This window comes from Ixodes scapularis, unplaced genomic scaffold, assembly GCF_016920785.2.
Source record: "Ixodes scapularis isolate PalLabHiFi unplaced genomic scaffold, ASM1692078v2 PGA_scaffold5__190_contigs__length_132052651, whole genome shotgun sequence".
In the NCBI taxonomy this organism is placed as follows: domain Eukaryota; kingdom Metazoa; phylum Arthropoda; class Arachnida; order Ixodida; family Ixodidae; genus Ixodes; species Ixodes scapularis.
This window is the reverse complement of record NW_024609880.1, coordinates 110,089,606-110,110,081: the sequence shown is the minus strand read 5'-3', so window position 1 is coordinate 110,110,081 and position 20,476 is coordinate 110,089,606. Positions and strand designations below refer to the sequence as shown.

Genomic DNA, 20,476 nt, shown 5'->3' with positions numbered 1-20,476 from the left:
CCCCGCGTCAGGAGGTCGGGTCTTCAGCGCGATAAAGGAGTATTATACTTTTAACTAAGAAACAGTAATGGTGCACTCCAGCTTGCCTAACATAATCACGCCGTTCCGAGGACTCAAGTAAGGAATAACTGGATAGAGCTTCATGTCCTTCAGGCGCACGCTATACATATTCACTTCCTGTGACGTTGGAAGTTAGAATAAAAGAAAATATATCAGTCATTGTCAAAATATTTATTTAAAGTGAGAGATTTTGTGAATAAGCATTGCACTGGAACTTTCGTCGACTGTGAAGCATGCATGGACTCGCAGCTCGGACAAAATGGGTTCTGTCAAAACTCTTAACCCGCCACTCATGGCGCCATGCTTATTATGTATACATCACCAAACACCAGTTCAATTCTTACGTCGTTCTAAAATATATTTGTATTCATTTAGGTAGATAACGTCTATAATTCTGCGTCGGAGTATACCTCTTTGACAGCGGAGTTCATCGCTGGTTATGCAGGTGTATGCAATTGACCACAGTACGTCATTATAAGATTTCAGCGGCTCAAGATAACATAATTTCGCTGTTTTTTTTAACTTAAGATCAGGGTGTCGAACCGGAACCGAACCGAACCGAAAACCGGAACCGAACCGGTATTTTTTCCGGAACTGAACCCGAACCCGAACCGTTATATTGTTATCGCGATGAACCCGAACCGGAACTGAACCGGAAAAAAATAACGGTTACCGGCTCATGTCAAAACGGTTCGGCCACGCGCTGTTGACAATGAATGTGCTATCAATGCCATTTGTTTTTTAAGTGCCGTCAACTGACACACACCTCGCTTACATATTTTTCTTCTCCACTCAGTCTTAGGAATATAAACGCTGCATCCATGAATCTTGACAAACGCTGCATCCATGAATCTTGACAAACGCTGCATCCATGAATCTTGACATAGGAACCAGTATTGCGCTGGTCGCGGCTTGCACGAAAAAAAAAAAAGAATTGAAAGGCTGTGCAAAAAAAAAAAAAAAAAAAAAAAAGATCGCGTCACGGGATTTTATTTTCCTACAATCTCGTAAATCCTAAATGCTGCTCTGTGCTCATTTCATAACACGTTTCTAGAACGCGCGAGTTCTTGAAGCTTGCTTCCATCGGAATGAGAAAAGAAAAGGCTGTGGAGTTTGATAATAATGCATCCGGTTTCGTATAGGCACTTAGAAGCTAATTGTGCGACAGCGAACTCTTCTATTTTAATATTTATCCTATTACGTCCTTCTGGCGTTGCCTTTCGGTGAAGTGTTTTTCATATTCCGTACCTTGTTTAATGAAAACTTCTTTAAGGGTCTAATTTGAGTTACCGAAGGCTAGTTCAAATAAAGAGAGCTGTATTTTCTCCCCACTGTTCCTTCAACTGCTTACACGCCGAGGTGGCGGGATAGTTAGCGAGTTCTAATTGTAAGTGGGTTTGTAAGGAGGTCGCGGATTTTACAGCTACTGCGTCGGACCCAATTAGATGAAGTCCGAATGCGTAAACGTCGGTGAGGTAACCTTTGAGTGCACATAAAGAAACCATTCCTGGTAGAAATCCCTGAGCCTTACATTACGATGTTTCCCGTTTTGTATGTGCTGATTTCAGATGTTTTATTTGTAATTTATTTTGATGTTGCAATTTGTCATTTATAATTTCCGAACCGGTTCGCGAACCGGTTCAGCGCCCCGAACCGGTTCGCGAACCGGTTCGCGGATCGAAGTAATCGAAGCGGAACTGAACCGGAACAAAATAAATTTACCTGAACCTGAACCGTAACCGAACCCGTATTTTTTTCGGTTCGAGACACTGCTTAAGATACCCTTTGCAGACCACCAACAGTTTAGGTCGAGACATGAAAAAATGGTGGTTGAAGCGCAACGGGGGTGGGACGTGGGCATTGAGGACAGGGCTTTTGGCACGGGGGGAATACGGGACGGGGTAATTGAACGCGGGTTTTTTGAAACGTGGGGCTAATGACGCGGAGCTTTTGCGACGGGGATTCTGCACGCGGGGCAATCGTGCTACACCCAGGAAAAGGTCAGCACAGGGGAGCGATACCCGGTTCGGGTAATGGTCGAGACGCGGCTTTGCAGCCCCGCAAAACACCTGGCAAACACATGTGGGGCCAGACCGCTTCGCTCGGGCAACCTTTGCGGCTTGGGGAAGTTACACAGTCGCCGCAGCGCGTTTTTAAAAAAGCCCCAGGAGGGACAGTGTCCTTGTTTTCTTTTCTCGCTTCCATCTTGAGAACTTGGAACATCCATTCATGTTATGTTAGTTAGGACCGAGGTCAAGCTTATAACAACCCCCGACAGTTTGGCAGGTAAAGTCGCTGGCAACTTATGGAGGGCGTGGCTTAAAATGTTTATTCTTCTAGTTTCGTGATTCGTCCTTCGGCGTTCTTATGCGCCGAGAAACTGGGGGAAAGGAGGAGACAAGAGCGAGCCGGGACGTCAGAACGCCGAGCTCTGATTGGAGGGAATAGTGGGTAGACCTAAAGCCGGCTACCTTTGTCTCCACTGCAATCGTCGAACGCGTGAGCCAAGCGCCGGACGCCGGCGTTCTGCGTCCAAACGCGTTCGACAAATGCAGCGGAGACAAAGGTAGCCAGCTTTAGGTCTACCCACTATTCCCTCCAATCAGAGCTCGGCGTTCTGACGTCCCCTCCACGCTCTCCCTTCTCCTCTCGCTCAGTTCCTGGCCGCGTGGAGACGCCTTCATAAAAAGAGGAAAAAAAAAAAAAAAAGGGCGACAGCGTGGTGATGGGAATCCTGTTATCATGAAAACCAGATTTGCGCATCTGTATAATTTTGTTTGTCACTGACGTCGATACAAATTACGCAATGCGGAAGTATCTTCAAAAGTAATTGAATTACATTAGTATTTGTACTCTACTCAAGATACTTTGCAGTGAAAGTATCTTGAGTAGTATTTTAATTACTTTATGAAGCAGGTATTTAGTAACTTAAATACTTTTATCGAGTATTTTGTCCAACACCCCTATGACGTAACGATTGGTTTGAGGTTTTCGTGTTTTCTCGCGTTATGTAACATCTTCGGCGAAAACAAACGTTTTATTCAGATTCACGAAAAACGAATACTCTAATATTCACCTCGAACCCCCCCTTTTTTTTTGCAAGGGCCTTTTTAGCTTTTTTTTTTTTTTTTTTTTTTTTTTAACAGATGACAGAAAAAAGGGTACAATAATCCACGAGAAAATTAGTACTTTTTTCTTCTCCAAACTGGACATCAAAGACATAATAGGGGCAAGAGGGGCAGCTATGTTACGGTGAACGTAAGATGTTCATCATAGCATATGTGTGAATCCCCTACGGTGTGTGTTTCAGAGTGCATCGTAACATACATTTTGTGCTGGTCAGCAGCATAATATTTGTATAATAAAAAGCACATAGTACGAGCAATAAAGAAATAAAGAACAACTGGCATACCAGATATAAAATAAAATATTAGGAAGTAAGGTTTTTCCCACGAGTGTGCGTTTGCCAGTCCTCTGTAATATTGAGATTTAAAACGCACTAATAAAAGATTGAGGCTTTAAAAGTGGTCACACTAAAGTATTATAACAAATCTAGCATTATTCTATATAAAGCACCTTAATAATTCACTGCGAAAAATATATGCCAATAAAAAATGTGACTTTTGAAAACAACGACTTTGAACTAGCAAGGCTTTCGAACCACTTGTGTATTCGAATGCAAGTAGACTTTACTTCAAAATGAACTATTACATTTATAAAGCCGCCAGTGACTGCATCTCCTCGCGGGAGAATAATGACGTAAGCAGGGGTTCCGTTTGCATGCGGAGCCTCGTTTGGTTTGCAGGTAGCACTCAAAGACAAAGAAAACGCTTATTTTAGATCAGCAATATAGGGGATAATTCTTTTATAATATATAAATTACTCAAATTTTTATTTTTATTTCTTTATGACTGCGTACAGACACATAAAGACTCCAGTTTATATCTATAGAGCAGTTTCACCACTGAAGAGAACGTTCGTTGTGGCAGGTGCTTTTATATGGAGATCCTTCTAAAGTCGTATTACAGTTTTCTTTGTAAATTGATTCGCAATTTTGATGGCATTTTTCGCAAGTTGCATTTTGTTCTCGAATAAATAAAACACAACCTGTAGAAATAGAGAATGCTTTTTTAGAAATAATATTGAAGTCGAATCACCTAATTCGACTGGAACAAAACTTTTTGCTTTAAAACTTCACAAAACGCAAGAGTCATTATGTTCTAAAATTGGCTAAGACCAATATTTGATTGAGCGCCTAGTTCTCTATTAAGGCGTCTGGTATAGGTTTTAATATTTGCTTCGTTAACTAACAATGCTCTTCGGTTAAAGTCCCTTTGGCCACATCGAAATAACTTTCATGCAAACACCTTATAGAGGAGGCACTGTGTGTAAGACATAACTAAGATATTAGAATAAAGAATAAGCGACAAAATAATTTCAAGACATTATACTACGTTAACAGCCAACACAAATGGCAACGATAACAGAACACAGGCGCCTAGTTGTAGCACTAACTGCACCAGGCACGAAGTCAGGGGGGGGGCATGGGGCCCGGCCCCCTCCCCCCCCCCCCCCCCCGAAATCTTCAATTTTGCTGGGACCTCCTCTCCGCCCTCCCCTTCATACAGCATTTTGTCATCGGCGCCCCCCCCCCCCCCCCCTGCCCCCCCAAAAACAAAATCCTGGCTACGTGCCTGAACTGCACTCTCAACCTATTTCGAAACAAAATAGTGAGTTTATTAAAAAAAAACGCTAACGACCCAATATAATTTTTTTTCTTTGAAACAGCTGACAAAACATGACTTGAAGACCTCATTATCAAAATCTAAAGATAAACGCTTGGTTACAAACACGAAAATAATAATCTTTTCAAATTCTTCCAGTGTCAAGCTGCACCATGCAAAGTTCGTGAAGATTAAACTCTAATATTACACGGTTTCTTATATTAACTCTAGCTAGCGAATGAATTGCAAACTATTTTTATTGACTAAAGGGTTATATTAGAAAATGTCACGTCATCGTGTTAATGACAAAACTTAAATAGATAGATTTATTTTGTTATGTCGCATTTGATTTGAAGGAGCTGCAGTGTAATCGAAGATTACTCTGGAAGCGTGCGAAATTCGCACAATAAAAGTGCGCTATTGGTTTTGACTACGGGTTTTGAAAAGATAGCAACCGAATCGATTATTATACTTCGTTTCAGCTTCGGTCCGAGCGCGGCCGATATTATGAGCCGAAGGACCACTCAAACAGCGCAGGAAAGCGCAACGTCATGGCGTGTTCTCTGCGCTTGATAGGGCTAGCCGACGGAGGAGCATGCACAGAGAGACGGCGAATACCGGCTGGTCCTATCAACTGCAGAGAGCACGCCATGACGTTGTGTCTCTTTCGCTGTTTGATTGGCCATTCGGCTCATAACATCGGCCGCGCTCGGACCGAAGCTGAAACGAAGTATAGTACTTCCTTTAGTACTCAGTCCCAAGTAACCAACGCACATTCTAACAGCTGCTCAACTTTACTCAGTACTGATCGTACTCACCGTTGTATTTTGGAACTCGAACAACGAAACACACTTGTGTCTCGTCTAAATACATTAAGGGGAATTCGGAAAGTTCAGTGTCATCTGCAATAGGTCATTGTGACATTGAATTGCGACGCAAGACAAGAATAACCCAGTAGATAAATTATGTATCTGTCTTCGCTTTATTAAGACGCACTAACTTATTTATTTATTTATTATTTATTTATTAATACTGTTCACCCGGAATTGGGTCGTTACAGGAGTAATGGTTACAAAAACATACAAAATACCGGTATGACGAAATGCACGCTCTTCAATCAGATGCGTAAAAATGATCAAAACCAGTTACAGCACAGCAGTAACATACAGAGTAAAAAAAAAACAAAAAAGAACAGCAAGATTGATCGTTTAGGAAACATGAGTATAGAGTTAAATTACACAATTCTAGACTTCTATAGATGCCACTGTACAATACATCAAATCATGTATGACAATATTATCACAGATAAGGCTTAAAAACTTTAATTGCACCGAGTAAATTAATTTAATTATTATAAAGTGTTTTATATATACCACGCACGTGACGTCACACTAGGGAAGGGCGGGGCCCCATACCGTGGTTGACTTCACACCGCGCGGATGCTCTTAGGCGTAGAATGACCGCTCGGAAAATCGTTGACATGCCAAGCATTTTCGTCAAAGGCACCTAGTTTTTTGACATGCGAATTGGAAACAAATGTTTCGAGCTTACGACGATGACGCTCAGCCAGTAGGTACAAAATGTTTCGGCGTTGGTGTGATTGCGCTACGGCTAGTAGCTTTCGACATGCCACCGACGAAGTTTTGATGCGAAGGGCTGTCGTGTTGGCAAAACAAGCTTCGTTACGCGTCCCAAGATTATTTAACGAGGGGCTCTATAAGCCGCTCGTAGTAAAGTTGTTACGACTTCGCGAAGTACTGGTAAACAGCGCGTGTATCCTGTCGTGTCGTCGTTACCTACTTCTTTTGTCCCCGTCTTTCGGCGCTTCCTTCCAGTCATGAACAACCAACTAGCTTAACTTAACATTCTGTTGTATCCTGTAGCGCAAGGGTCTCAAACACGCGGCCTGCGGGCCGCATGCGGCCCGCGACTCATTGAGATGCGGCCCGCAAGCCTTCCGCGGATTCGAGCCTCAATTTCCATGCCTCGAGCGCCATTAACAATAGTTTTATATTTTTTATTATTTTTCGATCGAAAAAGAGCTCTGCTCATTTAACATGTTCACACATTTTGTATTATTCTGTTTTCTTTTGGACGGAGTACTACTTCGTCTAAATATTTGCTTCTCGGCCTTTTCTCATGTAAATCAACCGGCACGGCACAACCACTACTAGGCTACAAGTGCGAGCTCTTTGCTCAGGGAGGCACATTGGCTGCACGAACTGTTGCTTAGCAGGAGCAACTGCCGAAGATAAAGCTATGAGCTCGGGAATCTAGCTGACAAAAAAAAAAAAAAAACATTTAAAATGCGGGTATTTTCTCCCCCGGAAAAAACAACAAAAAAACTGCCATTTGAAGATTTTTTTTTTATCGTTGAGCCTAATGAGTTGTGCGACGGGTCAAGGAGGGTGTGCTTGTTCTCAATATAACAAAAACTGCCAGTACGTTCGTGTTTAAAATTATCCTATTACATCAGGAGTGGGCCCAAAGTAGTCGTATATGCAAATGAAAGCTAAAGATGGCAAAACGGTGAGCTTACAAAAAGTAGAAAACACAAGGTTCCTTCTAGAAAATCTCTGGGGTGTTACGGGGACAGTCGACGTTCGCAGCGTGAAACACCACTGCTGATTGTTTGTTTATATTTTTGTCCCAAAAATAGCAAAACATTTCCCCGAAAGGACGAGGGCCAACTGAGAGAGAGGGCGGGGGGGGGGGGGGGGGGGGGGGGGGGGCGGCGGCCTCTTCGTTGGCCCTCGTCCTTTCGGGTGTGAGCAATCTGGCCCCCACACTCGAATGAGTTTGAGACCCCTGGCTGTAGCGGATAACAGAACCCGATGCCCCTGCGGCGGCGTCTCGACGAGCCTGCACCAGGGAGCCGCCGCCGACCAATCGCCGCCCGTACGGGCTCGCGGTGCGACTACTCGCCCGCACTCAGCAAGGACGCCCCGAAGGTGCGCTCGAAGCATGGAGACAACTTGACAAAAAAAAAAAAAAAAAAGGCAAAGGAATTTAGATTACGGAAGAACGGGCAAAACAAGGGCAAAACCGATGCAAAAGCGTTTACTGTCATAAACAACTTTTGAAAAGTGCCGTCACTTGCCGCTACGAAATGCGTCCCGCGAACTCAGCAATGCGAGGCCGCCTCTCTTCCGTGCCACGCATTCTTTCTCTAACTTGACAGATACTCTGTCGAGAGGCATGCCAATGAATCAATAATTCGGACCCTTAGCAACAGACCCGTTTCGAAAGCCACGTGCGGATTATTCCGCTGCACAATGGCGGAACAACTGGCATCGTAGAACGTGCGAGTCATCCCATGGGTACAGGGAACGTCGGAGCACCACCAACAATACCAGCCGACGAGCCAATCAAAATGCGCCGCAATTGCCGCAATTGCAACGTCACTGCCCTTATCACCTTTTTTTTTTTTTTGGGGGGGGGGGGGTTGTTTTTTTTGCCTCTGAATCTAACCATGACGTTGCAATTTTGGTCCGTCATGGTGCAGGGATTGAACAGCTGCCAACAGGAGGTAGTGTTGCTACAGCCGAGCGCAACGCAGTTTACCATGGCTGTCGCTGCGAACGGCCGTCCACTCAACCACCATGCTGGTGATTGCGGACGTTCGACATCATGTGTCGTAGGTGCAAGGCATGTATACTGTTTAAATTCGCAGAGCATCGAAAACAATGGGCCTTTTCCACATACCGACGGCACCAGGCGGTGGCTGCACGAACTAAAAATCGAGGAAGTGACCTACCTGCGCTAGCAATCGATATAGGGAGCTAGGCTACCAGTTTCTTCGCTCTTTGAGCAGCGGCGCCTGCCCAAGGCGACTTGAAAGAGAGGCATCCGTGGCGTCCACCCAAACGTCGTGTTTTCCTTTCCGTCGACATTCTTTTTTTGTGTAACACAATTATATATATATGCTGCAGTTACGTGTTCTACTCGCTCATATACAGCCTCCTTCCGAATTTCCTCGATTTTTCGTTCCGACTTCCGCCGCTTGGCATCGAGCGCTCGCGCGTGCACAGGACGCTTCTCGGAAAAGGTCCATTACAATATAGACCTCTTTCGAAATACTGCATTCTGTTGGCAACTGTGAAAGCCCTGCACAATGGCGGACTAAAGCCGCCACGTCACGGCACACTTTATGACTTTGATCTAGGAGGCAAAAACAACCCCCACCACCACAAAAAAAAAGAAAAAAGGTGATGATCGCAGTGACGTTGCGCTTTCGGCGCTATATGATTGGCTCGTCGGCTCCTAGCGTTGGCCGCCCTCCGACGTTCGCTATCCTATGGAATGACCTGCACGTTCCACGATGTCAGTTGTTCGCCATTGTGCGGGGGTCGGCACGCGAACTTCGAAAAGGGTCGATTACAGCATCGCTCAAGCCCTCAATAATACTTTATTATCAACCCCCAAAAAGAGAGAGAAAAAAAAAAAAGGAAACAAGGAAGACCGCCCGTCTACCTTTTTGCACATCACGCAACGATTTGAGCATTGCGTTCAACAGCGTTTAGCGAGTCAAAGTCCCGATTTCAACATGACATGCGGCGTCTCCTCGTGCTGATTCAATAGTCGCGTCAACACTTTACATCAGCCGCATTATTTCCTGGAGTTCGTAACGAGCGCATGATTGAGCCTACTTGTGATATCCAGGTCGTGTGGCTCTTCGATGTTTTTGTTAAATTTTCGCCAGGCCATGATTTATGAAGTAGCCGTCAAATGTAAGATATCTTGTTTTTTTGTTGTTGTTGAAATAAGAAGCTTAGTTTTTTATTACCGGAGTGTGTAACCCGTTTCTCCGCAGCCGTCCATGAACCGCCTAAAATTATAAAAAAAACTTGATTGGTAAGATTAATTTGTTGGCTTTTCACATGCTTTGTGAGAAAGTCAGCAAAAAAGACGTTTTTTTTTTTGTTTTGCTGTCATCGCATTTTTGTATTTTAGACGCTAAGTGCCTCAACAGAGATCGTAAGACTAGGTCACACCATCTCTTTTTCTGAATAGTTGCAACAGTTAAGTGACATCGAAGAAGCCCGCAACGAAGAGTGTTGTGGAATAGTTTCAAAGACATGCTGTAAAATATGTACAAATGACCATCAAATCGTAAAACAGATACAGGCACGGCATTGATATACGTTCACTGCAACTGCAATCTTAGCGATAGCGGTGTGCCATGGCAACCTGTGATCGCGATCCTAATCAGGGAAGATGTTGTTTCCGACGTGAATATGTTATGCGTAAATAGATACATACTTGGTTTGAGTTTATGCAAGATTATGTTCGGCTTGGAGCGTCCTTCGCTGGTTTCAAACCGGAGTGGTGAGTCAAATTTACCGCTGCGCAATACAAGAGTGTTTGTAAGCAAACCCTAGGTATAGGCCCTTCAATGTCACTGACAACCTAAAAACGTCTGGACGTGACCAGTCGCAATTATCTCTCTACGTGTTAGCAGCCTGTAAGATGTCAACATCACCAAGTGCGTTTTAAGAGAAGCCAATTGCGTGAAGCGACTGATGCTGTAACAACTGGTCATGTCCCGTTATTAAGTGATCGGTGATTTTAAGAGGAATAAAGTGGACATTACACTTTTCCATTGACTCGCATCCAAAGGTGAAGCTTATATCTGCCATTCTCGCATGTGATGGTGTTCCAAAAGTAATCCGCCCAGAGATAAGGATGATATGTAGCATATTTTACAAAATTTTTTTCACCTGGATCAAGAAACTAGAAAACAAAACAAAAAGACTGGACATTAACACTTTTGTTTGCACTAACGACAAATAAAAATATACTCCGGCCCATTGGCAGACTGTTCTTTTCAGAGAGATAGAGAGAGAGAAACAACTTTATTGGGGAATACCAAAACAGAGAGCCGCAGGATAGGCGTTCACCTACCGCAACTTCTTACAAAGAAGAAAAAAAAAGTTGTGTTTCTGAAAAAAAGAAAGAATGCATGCGAGGCAGCTTTTCTCAGTTCTAGAAGAGATGCACGGGCACGGATGTTCACGCCAGGTCGAACGTCGGACGCTCATTCGCTTTTTGTAGGGTTTTCGTGGTTTCCGTCGCGACATTATCCGCTCAGGAGACCACTTTGGCTTAGATGTTTGGTTCCGAGCTTCAGAGAAGCACGGTCCAAAGGGGATCGAGCGGGTCCTCTTCTCCTTCTCGAAGGTGGGCGACGAAGTCTTGCAGAGTAGGTGAGGGAGGGTCGAAATGACATTCCCAAAACAAGTGTGCGATGGTGGCCTTGGTCGGGCTAGTGCCCCGTTCGCGTGGTTCGCGTGGTCCGATGGCGGGCAGCGGGCGCAACTCCCGTCGAAGACGGTGGGCTAGATATGCCGCAGGAAGGCAGGGCAGGGGGGTGTTCGTCCTCAGCTGTTTCCACCTTGGGGCCTAGAACTTGGGGACACTTTTGTCGGGTGGTGGATACACTCTGCTCTCTAAGCGGTAGTGTTGCAAGATGTCTTGAAACACCGTCAGGCAGTCCTTGGACATCGAAAGGTGGTGGGACTCCGCTTCGTCGACGCCGCTAAGGGAACTTGGCAGCGTACCGGCCGGCATTCGGAGGGATGCTGCTCGAGTGGCCGATGCGTCTGCCGTTTCTCTTCCCCTCGTGAGTCAAGTGATCGGGGACCCACTCCAGACGGTGTCTGGTGCGGTCAGAGTTGGGCTTGAAGGGTCGAAGGATGCGTTCTGTTACCGCGCCCACCCTGCCTCTGGCGAAGTTGCGGACTGTCGTCTTGCAGTCGCTGGCGATCACTGAGAGGAGGCTCGCGTAGACTAGGACCAGTGCAACGGCCGCCTCTTCAGTGGCTTTGGTGGTCACGGAGGCCTGGCTGACCGTGGAGCCGTCGCTGTTTACCTCGGCGATCAACAGGCATTACCAGATGCGCCGCCCGGGTACGGTGCTGCGTCCACGTGAAGGACGCCGGAGTTGATACGATGTTGCTTGAGCTCTCGCTTTTCTCCGATCCTCGCTCCTCATTATTCCGAGGGTAAAAGCGCTAAAAAACAGCAGGCAAGTGAAAGGGACGAACAACACTTGTCCGTTGTTTTTTAGTGCTCTTACCCTTCGGTACTATGAATCACCAACGAGCCCAATTGCATACTCTTTTATGGCCCTCGTGATGTTGAGGGTGCATATTCCGCGGACTTTTAACATTTTCCTAATCGTCTTCGGAACGTCGACCGGGGCCTGTTGCAAAGGTTGCGGCTCGATCCGCAGACTGTCCAGGACGGCGCGCCCGGTGGGCATCTTGGAGAGACGCACGATTTGAGAACTCCGGTGCGCCTCGACGAGTTCGGACACCAGGTTGTGTATGCCGAGTTGCATGAGGCTGTCCGTATACTGTGGCCAGTGGGAGACCGAGGGCCAGCTTGTAAACTTGTCTTATCATGGAATCGAGATTCATCTTGTCGGTGGTCGTGAGTCGCATGTAGGGTACGGTGTAAAGGACGCGGCTGACGACGAACGCGTGCACTATGCAACAAACGTCACCCTCCTTGACCCCGCCTCGCCTTTTAGCGATGCGTCTAATGAGACGCGCCGTGCTCTTGGCCTCTTGAAATGGCGTCTGCGTTTGACAGATTCTTTCTGAGGTGCAGGTCGAGAACTCTGACCGAGTCGCTTTCAGAGATGCGACTGCCGTTGACCAGGACTTGGACTTCGTACTGGAAAATGCGCTCGTGGTAGCCCCACTTTACAAGGAGTTCCGACTTGGTGTGTGGGAGCACTCGAAGCCGACGGTTCTGGTATGGTCCACTGCGACATCGACGGCCGTCTGGAGCGCGCATTGCACTTGTAATACGTGACCCTCTGTCCAAAGAGTAACGTCATCTGCGTAGTGTGAATGATGTAGGCCGGGGATAACGGCCAGCGTTTCTGGCAGGTCCATCATTGCAAAGTTTAACAGAAGGGGCGAGAGCCCTGCCCCTTGGGACGCACCTCGTCCCACGCAGGCTCGAAAGGTCGGCGAGACGTCCTCTCCCGGCTGACCAGCCGAATTTCTTCCGTGCGTCCTGTGAGAAAGGACTCCACGTATGCACAGGTGCGGATCCTGAGGTGCAGGCGAAAAATCCGGCTGAGAACGGCTTCGTGCTTCACGTTGTCAAACGCTTTCTGGAGGTCGAGGGCCGGCAAGGCTTGCATTTCCCTCTTCTTCTCGACGATGTCCTCCGAGAAGTTTTAGAAACACGTCCTTGGTAGCGAGGTGCGCTCGGAAACCGAACGAGGTGTGCGGTAGAAGGCCGCGGCTTTCCACGTAGGCTTGAAGTCTGTTGAGTATGACGTGCTTGAGCAGCTTGCCCAGGCAAGACGCTAGGGAAATCGGCCTGAGATTGGAGACCGAAAGCTCTTTTCCGGGCTTCGTAATGAGATGGCGCACAGGGGCTGGCACTCGCACTGCGAGCCATTTTCGTTTTGCGACGGGTGTTGGGAAAAATCGGCACGATGTCCAGTTCGTCTACAGTTGACGCACGCCTCGTTTATATCTCTGTACGGGAAACAGGAGAGAGTGAATTCATTACAGTAGAACTATGTCGGGGTCCTTTTGCCTCTAATGGTAACTAGTAGCACTCGTGACTTCCCCATGCGTCGCGCTGCAAGTATCTGCCATTGCGGGTTCTGCTCTATGCAGCTCAGCAGATTGTCTTCCGCATCCTCGGTTCCATCGAAGGAGGGGGCCTTCGGTACGATTATTCGCGTCGAGTCGCTTGGAGTTGCCATGTAAGCCGTGACCTCGTGCGTCTTACCACTGATCACCAAAGACCGAATATGCAGATAGGCTAGCTGCCTGACCTCGTCCGGCCTGCTGACCGCAATTTTGTTACTGCACGGATTGATGCGAAACTTTTCGAGGGAGCAGACTTCGCGCGGCGAGAGGCTGAGCTGCGAAACGACTGCTGATAAGACGTCGGCTGCCGAAACTTGAGCAAAGTTGAGTCTCGAGTCTTATTTCAACCTCCGAGCAGAGCGGTCGACGTTCTCCGAGCTCCAAGAAACTGAGCATAAAAAGTGAGCCGGCGCTCGGCGCCGCCGGCCCCCGCCTGGTCTGGAGCGAGGCACGCCCTGGCCCCCGAGTCCGCCTCGTCGGGTCTCTATCTCTCGATTCAGCTACGCCTAACACACCGCCGAGCGCATGAGCGCTCGGCAACAGCTACAGCGTTGCGCCGGGCCTCGCCGCTCCTAGGCTTGACGTCCTCCACTGACCAACGTCAGCTGCGGCCTCCGTCTGTTACGAATTTTCACCCAAGAACCCGACATGGCAGCTACCGGAGCTTCAATCAGTCATTAAATCGACCCTCGCTCTTCCCTAGCCGAGCCGGACGAAGAATTGGCTCCGGAATTGTCGCCCATGGACCATGACGACCCTGAATCTACCTTCAACCAGCAGGATTGGCTCACCTTCCGAGGCCGACGCGCCCGCAGACAACAGATTGTCGCACAACGGGAACACGAGGCCACGCCAGGCCCACCACCCCAACAAGAACCACCCAATAAGGCACACAGCCCTTCGAAACAGACCTCCCGCCCGACGCCCAAAAAACTCAAGCCCCTTCCGCCGTTGCCTCCCAGCGACATCAAAGTTGTTTTTCGCCCGCGCGAGGTCCTGAACCTAGGAGATTGGAGGACCGATCAGGTCGTTGGTGCAATAAACGCGGCGTGTCGATTGTCTCCTTCCGAACGCAAGGGCCTCACCATACGGATCCGGCAAGATAAAAAACTTTGCGATTGTCAGCACGCCCGATGAAAGTGTCGCGGTTCGAGCGCGAGAAATCCCTGGCATAACCATCGACGGCAGGCAATTTGAAGTACAAGCCTACGTGGCACTACCCGACAACTCGTGTCGGGGAGTCATCTCGGGCATTTCCCCCCAAACCACGACGGACCAACTCATGGAGGGCCTATATGCACGTGAGACAGATACCTTGTTTACGCGCATGATGAGCCGCACCAACACAGCTATTGTGACGTTCGAGGGTTTGTCTGTCCCTCGCTTCATCTGCTATGACGGCGGAGAATATCGCTGTTACACCCACCGTCCGAAACAACAAGTCTGCGGTGCCTGCCTCGAGGTCGGCCATCGGGTGGATACACCCCGAACGCAGCCGCTGTCGGACCTGCGGTAAACCTAACCCATCGGACCAACCACACGCATGTAAGCCCTTCTGCATCCACTGCTCCGGGGGGTCATCCCTCCACAGACTCGAAATGCCCGGCCCGCATACCACAACAAGCATCGATCCAACCACCAGCCGGGAATATTCAAAGCCGGCTTACCACGACTGGTGGAAGCAGGTACAGGACCCGCCCACGCAACCGACCACGATCCACCGGGACAACCTAAGACTCTACCATGGCAAACCCCCGACCCGACATCGGCAGAAGCAGCGGCGTCGGCCAAGAATCAAACGGACTCCCCCAACCCGAGGAAAAGGACCCGCTCACGGTCTTCCCCCACAAACCGAAGAAACGAGCTTCCGGAAGGCTCACCTCGGTACAGTAATGACGCGCATACAAGTAAGGTGAGCTGGACAGGGCCTTTGCCTCCAAGCCCCCCACACCCTTACACCCAAAATACAACCCCCAACCGACCTCGTCCTTTGCGGAGATAGCCGCCTCGGCTTCTGAGGTCCCCCCGCACCGCCCACCCGCGCTCCACTCCAAATATCAAGCACACACACATTCCATAACACTCCCACTTCCATCAGACCACCCGCACCCAGACCAGAATTCCCCTGGGCACGACAATTCCAAAAGATGAGGGAGGAATTCGAAACGTTCAAACATCAAGTACAGGACGAGATGAACACAAACATACGCGCCTTATCTACTGAACTACGCCGATAAATCCTGCACGTCCAGTCGGACCCCCGTAACCTAGTACTGGAGGTCGCAGCAAAACAGACGCAAGAACTAAGAGGTCTTATCCTCCAGGAGCATGATGACAAACGCCGCACCAAACCCTATCACCGACCTAGGTCTAGATCACCCATCACCAACGAAGCAAGCCACATACAGGAACCCCTCTTTGATCCCAACCTACCCACCACACAACTCGGAACACCCACCGACCCCTCTCCCCTCACTCCTCCCTCCCTTCATTCTTCCGCTGCCAACCCTAACAAGCCTGCAAATGAATAAACACAGTCACACGTATTATAACACTACACCGCAAGCAAAAGCAACTATACATTCTACCATAATTTGGCAGTGGAACTGCAGAGGCTATCGTCGCAAACGCGGAACTCTGCTTCAATACATCGGCAATGCAATATCTCCCCCGATGTTATCGCGCTACAAGCGACCAACTACGACCCGTCTCTTCAGGGGTATGTCGCGTATACTCACAAGAATACTAACAAAGCTGCCACACCGAGCCGGGCCGCGACTCTATATAGTCGCCAAACACATCCCCGCCATTGATCATTCCTTTCCACATCACACAGACATACCGCACATTTTCACCGAAATTATTCCCAAACAGAAAATTCACCGAAGTCTATTCATTCTTAATGTATACAGCCCCCCGCCAAAGGCTAAGCATGACGATTTCAAGGGCCTCTTTCATGATGCGGTCCGACTTTCCCGGAAAAACTCTCTGGTGATAGTTGGCGACTTTAACGCGGCCCACACTACATGGGGCTACGCGAAGTAATCCGCCAAGGGTCGCAAACTTGCCCAGGCCATCTCTACATTTCACCTCACCATCATGACCAAACCCGACCACCCACCCGAATCGGTAACAGCGTATGTCGCGATACCTGCCCTGATCTCACCCTGACGCGGACGCAGGCCTCATGCATGTGGTCGAATATTAAGGAATCTCTTGGAAGCGACCACTTTATCCTAGAGACCGAGGTCTGTGACGGAGGACGCTTTGCCCGCAGACTCCGACCCCTCCGGCTAACAAACTGGGATCCGTTCCGCAGTCAAAAGGGGACCCCGCAAACTGGCCCCCCAACACCGGAGAACCGGGACGTCATCACATCTATTCGGGAATGGACCCAGCAACTCCGCGACGACGTCGACCGAGCGACCAAGAAGGTCCAGCCCAGCTCCGAAACCCCGGCTACTGACCCCCCTCTCCTCCATCTCTGGGACGCCCGACGAGGTCTCACCAGGCGATGGAAAAACACAAACTAAATCGAAAGCTAAAATTACGCATCGCCGAGCTCACCGGGGAAGCCCAAGAACACGCGACCAAACTGGCCGAGAGCAATTGGTATGAGCTGTGCGAGGGTCTCCGGGGAACCCTCGGGACTGCCAAAACCCGGTCGCTCCTCAGGGGGCTCCTGGACCCATCACACACCAAGGCTGAAACATCTAAATCTATAGCTAAATTACTATACACACTCATCACTTGGACGAATGAGCCCTAATTAAAGAACTTGAGTCTAGGTACATAGCCACCGGACCCCGACCGAGGTACGAAGATTACCCCCACAGGGGGACACCCTCCTCCATGGACGCAGACCTTACGGAGTCCGAGGTCAGGGCGCCCTCTCTAAATTAACACGCAATACCGCTCCCGAAGAGGACGGTGTCTCATACAAAGCTCTTACGAACCTCGACGACGCATCCATCACCGCACTCACTACATACTTCAATGAGGTCTGGTGTTCGGGGTCTCTCCCACAAGAGTGGAAACACGCCGACAGCACTTTAATACCCAAACCCGGTAACCCCTCGGCCTTCAGAATCTTCACCCCATATCGCTAACATCATGCGTCGGCAAACTGTTAGAACACGTCATCCTCGCGAGACTGCAGCCTCACCTCGAATCAAACTCGTACTTCCCCGATACCATGTTCCCCGGGGTCGGAACGGGACTTTGTACCCGATGGAGAGAGGAGGAAGAGGGATCGTCCTCTTACCCTTGCGTCGCTTGGCTGCGGTGGGCCGCTTCTAGACGGCGAGAGCCGAGGCAGCGTCGCCTTCCTGTTTCTTCGGTACGGCGGCTTCGGTCTTGGCAGCCCGGGCCGCCATGAATTCTTTAACAGTGCGGTTAATATTACCCCGGACGATCGTCGTCCATCCTTCTTCGGCACGCTGGCTCTTGGTGATCCCAGGGCCCACAGTGTCACTCATCGTAACTGTGTCCATGAAGGCACCCGGCGGATGGGGAGCGCTCGCATGCACGCCGTCGATGCGTCCCCGACGAAACTTCGTCTTTGTCCCCTTCTTCGTCCTTGTTTATTCGGCGCTTTCCATTCAGTGATGTACCAACTAGCCCATTTGTTTATTCTCTTATATATATATATATATATATATATATATATATATATATATATAGATGCGTGATCCACCATTTGGTAAATAGTGTTTTGATATGTGAGATAAATTTAACAATATAGCCTATTTTTTGTCACGTATGTTCGCGTAAAAAATTGTGTTCTGTGTGGGTCGTTCGCTTAAAGCCGGGGTCACACTGCTCATACACCATACAAAAAAGCAGTCTGCAGACACGAGTCACCGCGATATCCGTGGTTCGAATGCCGCGGGTCCAAGTTTCCTCCTCGAACTTATTGCCATGCGCCATTCGAAGCACGGATCTCGCAGAGCCTCGCGTTCGAAACTGTATGCAGACTGTCTTTTGTATGATGGATAAGCAGTGAGACCCCGGCTTAATATATGACGCGGCGAACACCGGTCAATCCGCCATACCTGCAGCTACCATAGTAAATCAACCTAAACATATTTAGCTACGAGTATACAAAAACCTAAAATTTCAAGATATTGTCTTAGCGACAATATCTTGAAGACAATTTTATATTTATATAATTTCTATATATCACACGCTTATAGTATCGCGCATATAAGGCCACCTTTTTACGCTTTTCAAGGCGAACTAACCACGCCTGATGAAGTGCCTCACATTGCATCAAGTCGCGCTTGTTTGGCTAACGCTAAAGGAGCAAAAAAATAGCTTACTTCATAACTTATCGGCTAGAAACAGCTCATGGCGCCCTGTTGTGAAGAAGATCAAATTATCCCGAATATATCAATGAAAAGTATATGAACGGTAAAAGAAGTAAAAACGTACAACTTGGACGTGCTGGAATTCCTCGTATTTAGGATCATTTTCGATGGGCGTCTTCGTAGATTGTCCATATACAAGGATGCATAATGCGCATACGACCGATGTGCGTAGCATTATGTCTCTTCCGGTACGACAGAGGAAAACGAGAGTGGGCAGAAGGTAACAGAGGTTGCTTTCTTTATATTGTATCGTCTCTAAAATAAAGTTATGTTCGCTGCCAATAAAATAACACCCGCTACGAAGATTGTCCAGATGTTTACTTCTATTTTTAACACACAGCTGGCGTGCTTTGATCCCGGATAGTGCGCAAGGACGTAAACTTTAGAGTATCCTACTGTTATCTTTCTTTGGTATTGGTTCGGATCGGAAGGTTGAAAAAGGCTACGGACATCGGTAAAAAGAAGCTAAAAGTGATACTTAGTGCGACTGGGGTGGCCACACAGGCGGAGGTTCCGTTCTTCTGTCGCCACACAGGCTGAGGTTTCGTTCACCGTCGCCATATAGGCGTTAAGGCTCGTTCACACACGTCGGTTGCATGCGACTGCGCCCGTTGTGACCGGAGCGACCGAAACGATCGCTCTGTGCCGCGTGTACACACACCTGCAACCACTGCAACAAGCGCAGCGGGTCGTCAGCACGGCGACCGCTTCTACGCCGCCGTCAGCTGTTTCAGCGGTGCTTCTAAAAAGGAGACGCACTGCCACTCAATACCATAACAGAATACAGACAGACAGTTTTCTATGGCCTAAAGTTTTACTATTATTTATTTATTTATTTTCATGATAGGCTTGCAAGGTACAGTGGATGAAAAAAAAGAAAAGGAAACGATGCAGTACGCCGGTACGCCGTCTCAGACCATTAAGACTGTAATACACGACTTTGCCAATAGTACAAATCTTGCCACACGCTTTTTCTACGATTATAATAGACGATGTAATCTTAGCAGCGATATAGCAACTTAGAAATATGATTTCGTGGTCAGATAGACGTTGCGAGCGTTCAGGACTGCTAACACTAATCACTTTTCTCCGGTGATGAAAAAGCGTGAAAATTAGCATCCTTTATACGATACGCGCCAGTAATGCCTTGAACTTGAGCACACACACGAAATGCGGCAAATAAGAACACAAATGCTTAGAAAGCACGACTGTAGTCGAAGTAAACAAACACGACGGCACGGGTGTTTCTGCTGTCTTGAGAGTGCCACCACGACATCGCCGCACGAGTAGGTGGGTCGTCCCTTCTAGTACGTGCTGGGTTATCATAGCGACACATGAAGAAAATTCACAATCAAGGATAGCGCTTTTACGCAGAACAATGAGCTTTCACCACGCTGTCCACGTCGACGATCACCACCGACGCCATGTTTGCAGATAGAAGGAGCCCGGCACCACCGGTATGCAACGCGCGCGACCAGTTCTCCTCGACCTGTGATTGGTCTGTCGTTACGGTTGTTTCGGTTGTTTCCAAAGCAGCCAAGGAGGATAGAAAAGCAGGAGAGGGCATGACGTCCGCCGCGTAGCCTCCACAAGCCATGCTCCCTTGACGCCTCGCCTTTTTCTCATTTTTCTCCTTACCCCCCTCACTTATCAGGCCAACGTGACCGCATCACGTGACCGTAGCTAGCCTTCGTCTAGCCTT

At 48.3% G+C, this 20,476-nt stretch overlaps 1 protein-coding gene across 1 annotated transcript; it reads right to left on the bottom strand.

Annotated features, from left to right (window-relative positions):
- Positions 1 to 4,018: 4,018 nt before the first annotated feature.
- On the bottom strand, positions 4,019 to 18,949 carry LOC115317239. The gene is made up of 5 exons (XM_042294302.1): positions 18,839 to 18,949; positions 10,378 to 10,517; positions 10,047 to 10,129; positions 5,603 to 5,686; positions 4,019 to 4,167 (listed from the first exon to the last, which is right to left on the bottom strand). The coding sequence occupies exons 1-5, from the start codon at positions 18,947 to 18,949 to the stop codon at positions 4,019 to 4,021; spliced, it is 567 nt and encodes a 188-aa protein (XP_042150236.1).
- Between the last annotated feature and the right edge of the window lie 1,527 nt (positions 18,950 to 20,476).

Bases quoted from the DNA above. Each gene is read 5' to 3' on its own strand.
- LOC115317239 (XM_042294302.1), bottom strand. From the start codon at position 18,949: ATGCTACGCACATCGGTCGTATGCGCATTATGCATCCTTGTATATGGA. The intron at 10,130-10,377 runs GTAATGTCCACT...TGTATTGCGCAG, and splicing joins ATGCGAGTCAATGGAAAAGT to CGGTAAATTTGACTCACCAC. The intron at 5,687-10,046 runs GTATGTATCTAT...GACCTATTGCAG, and splicing joins CTTGCATAAACTCAAACCAA to ATGACACTGAACTTTCCGAA.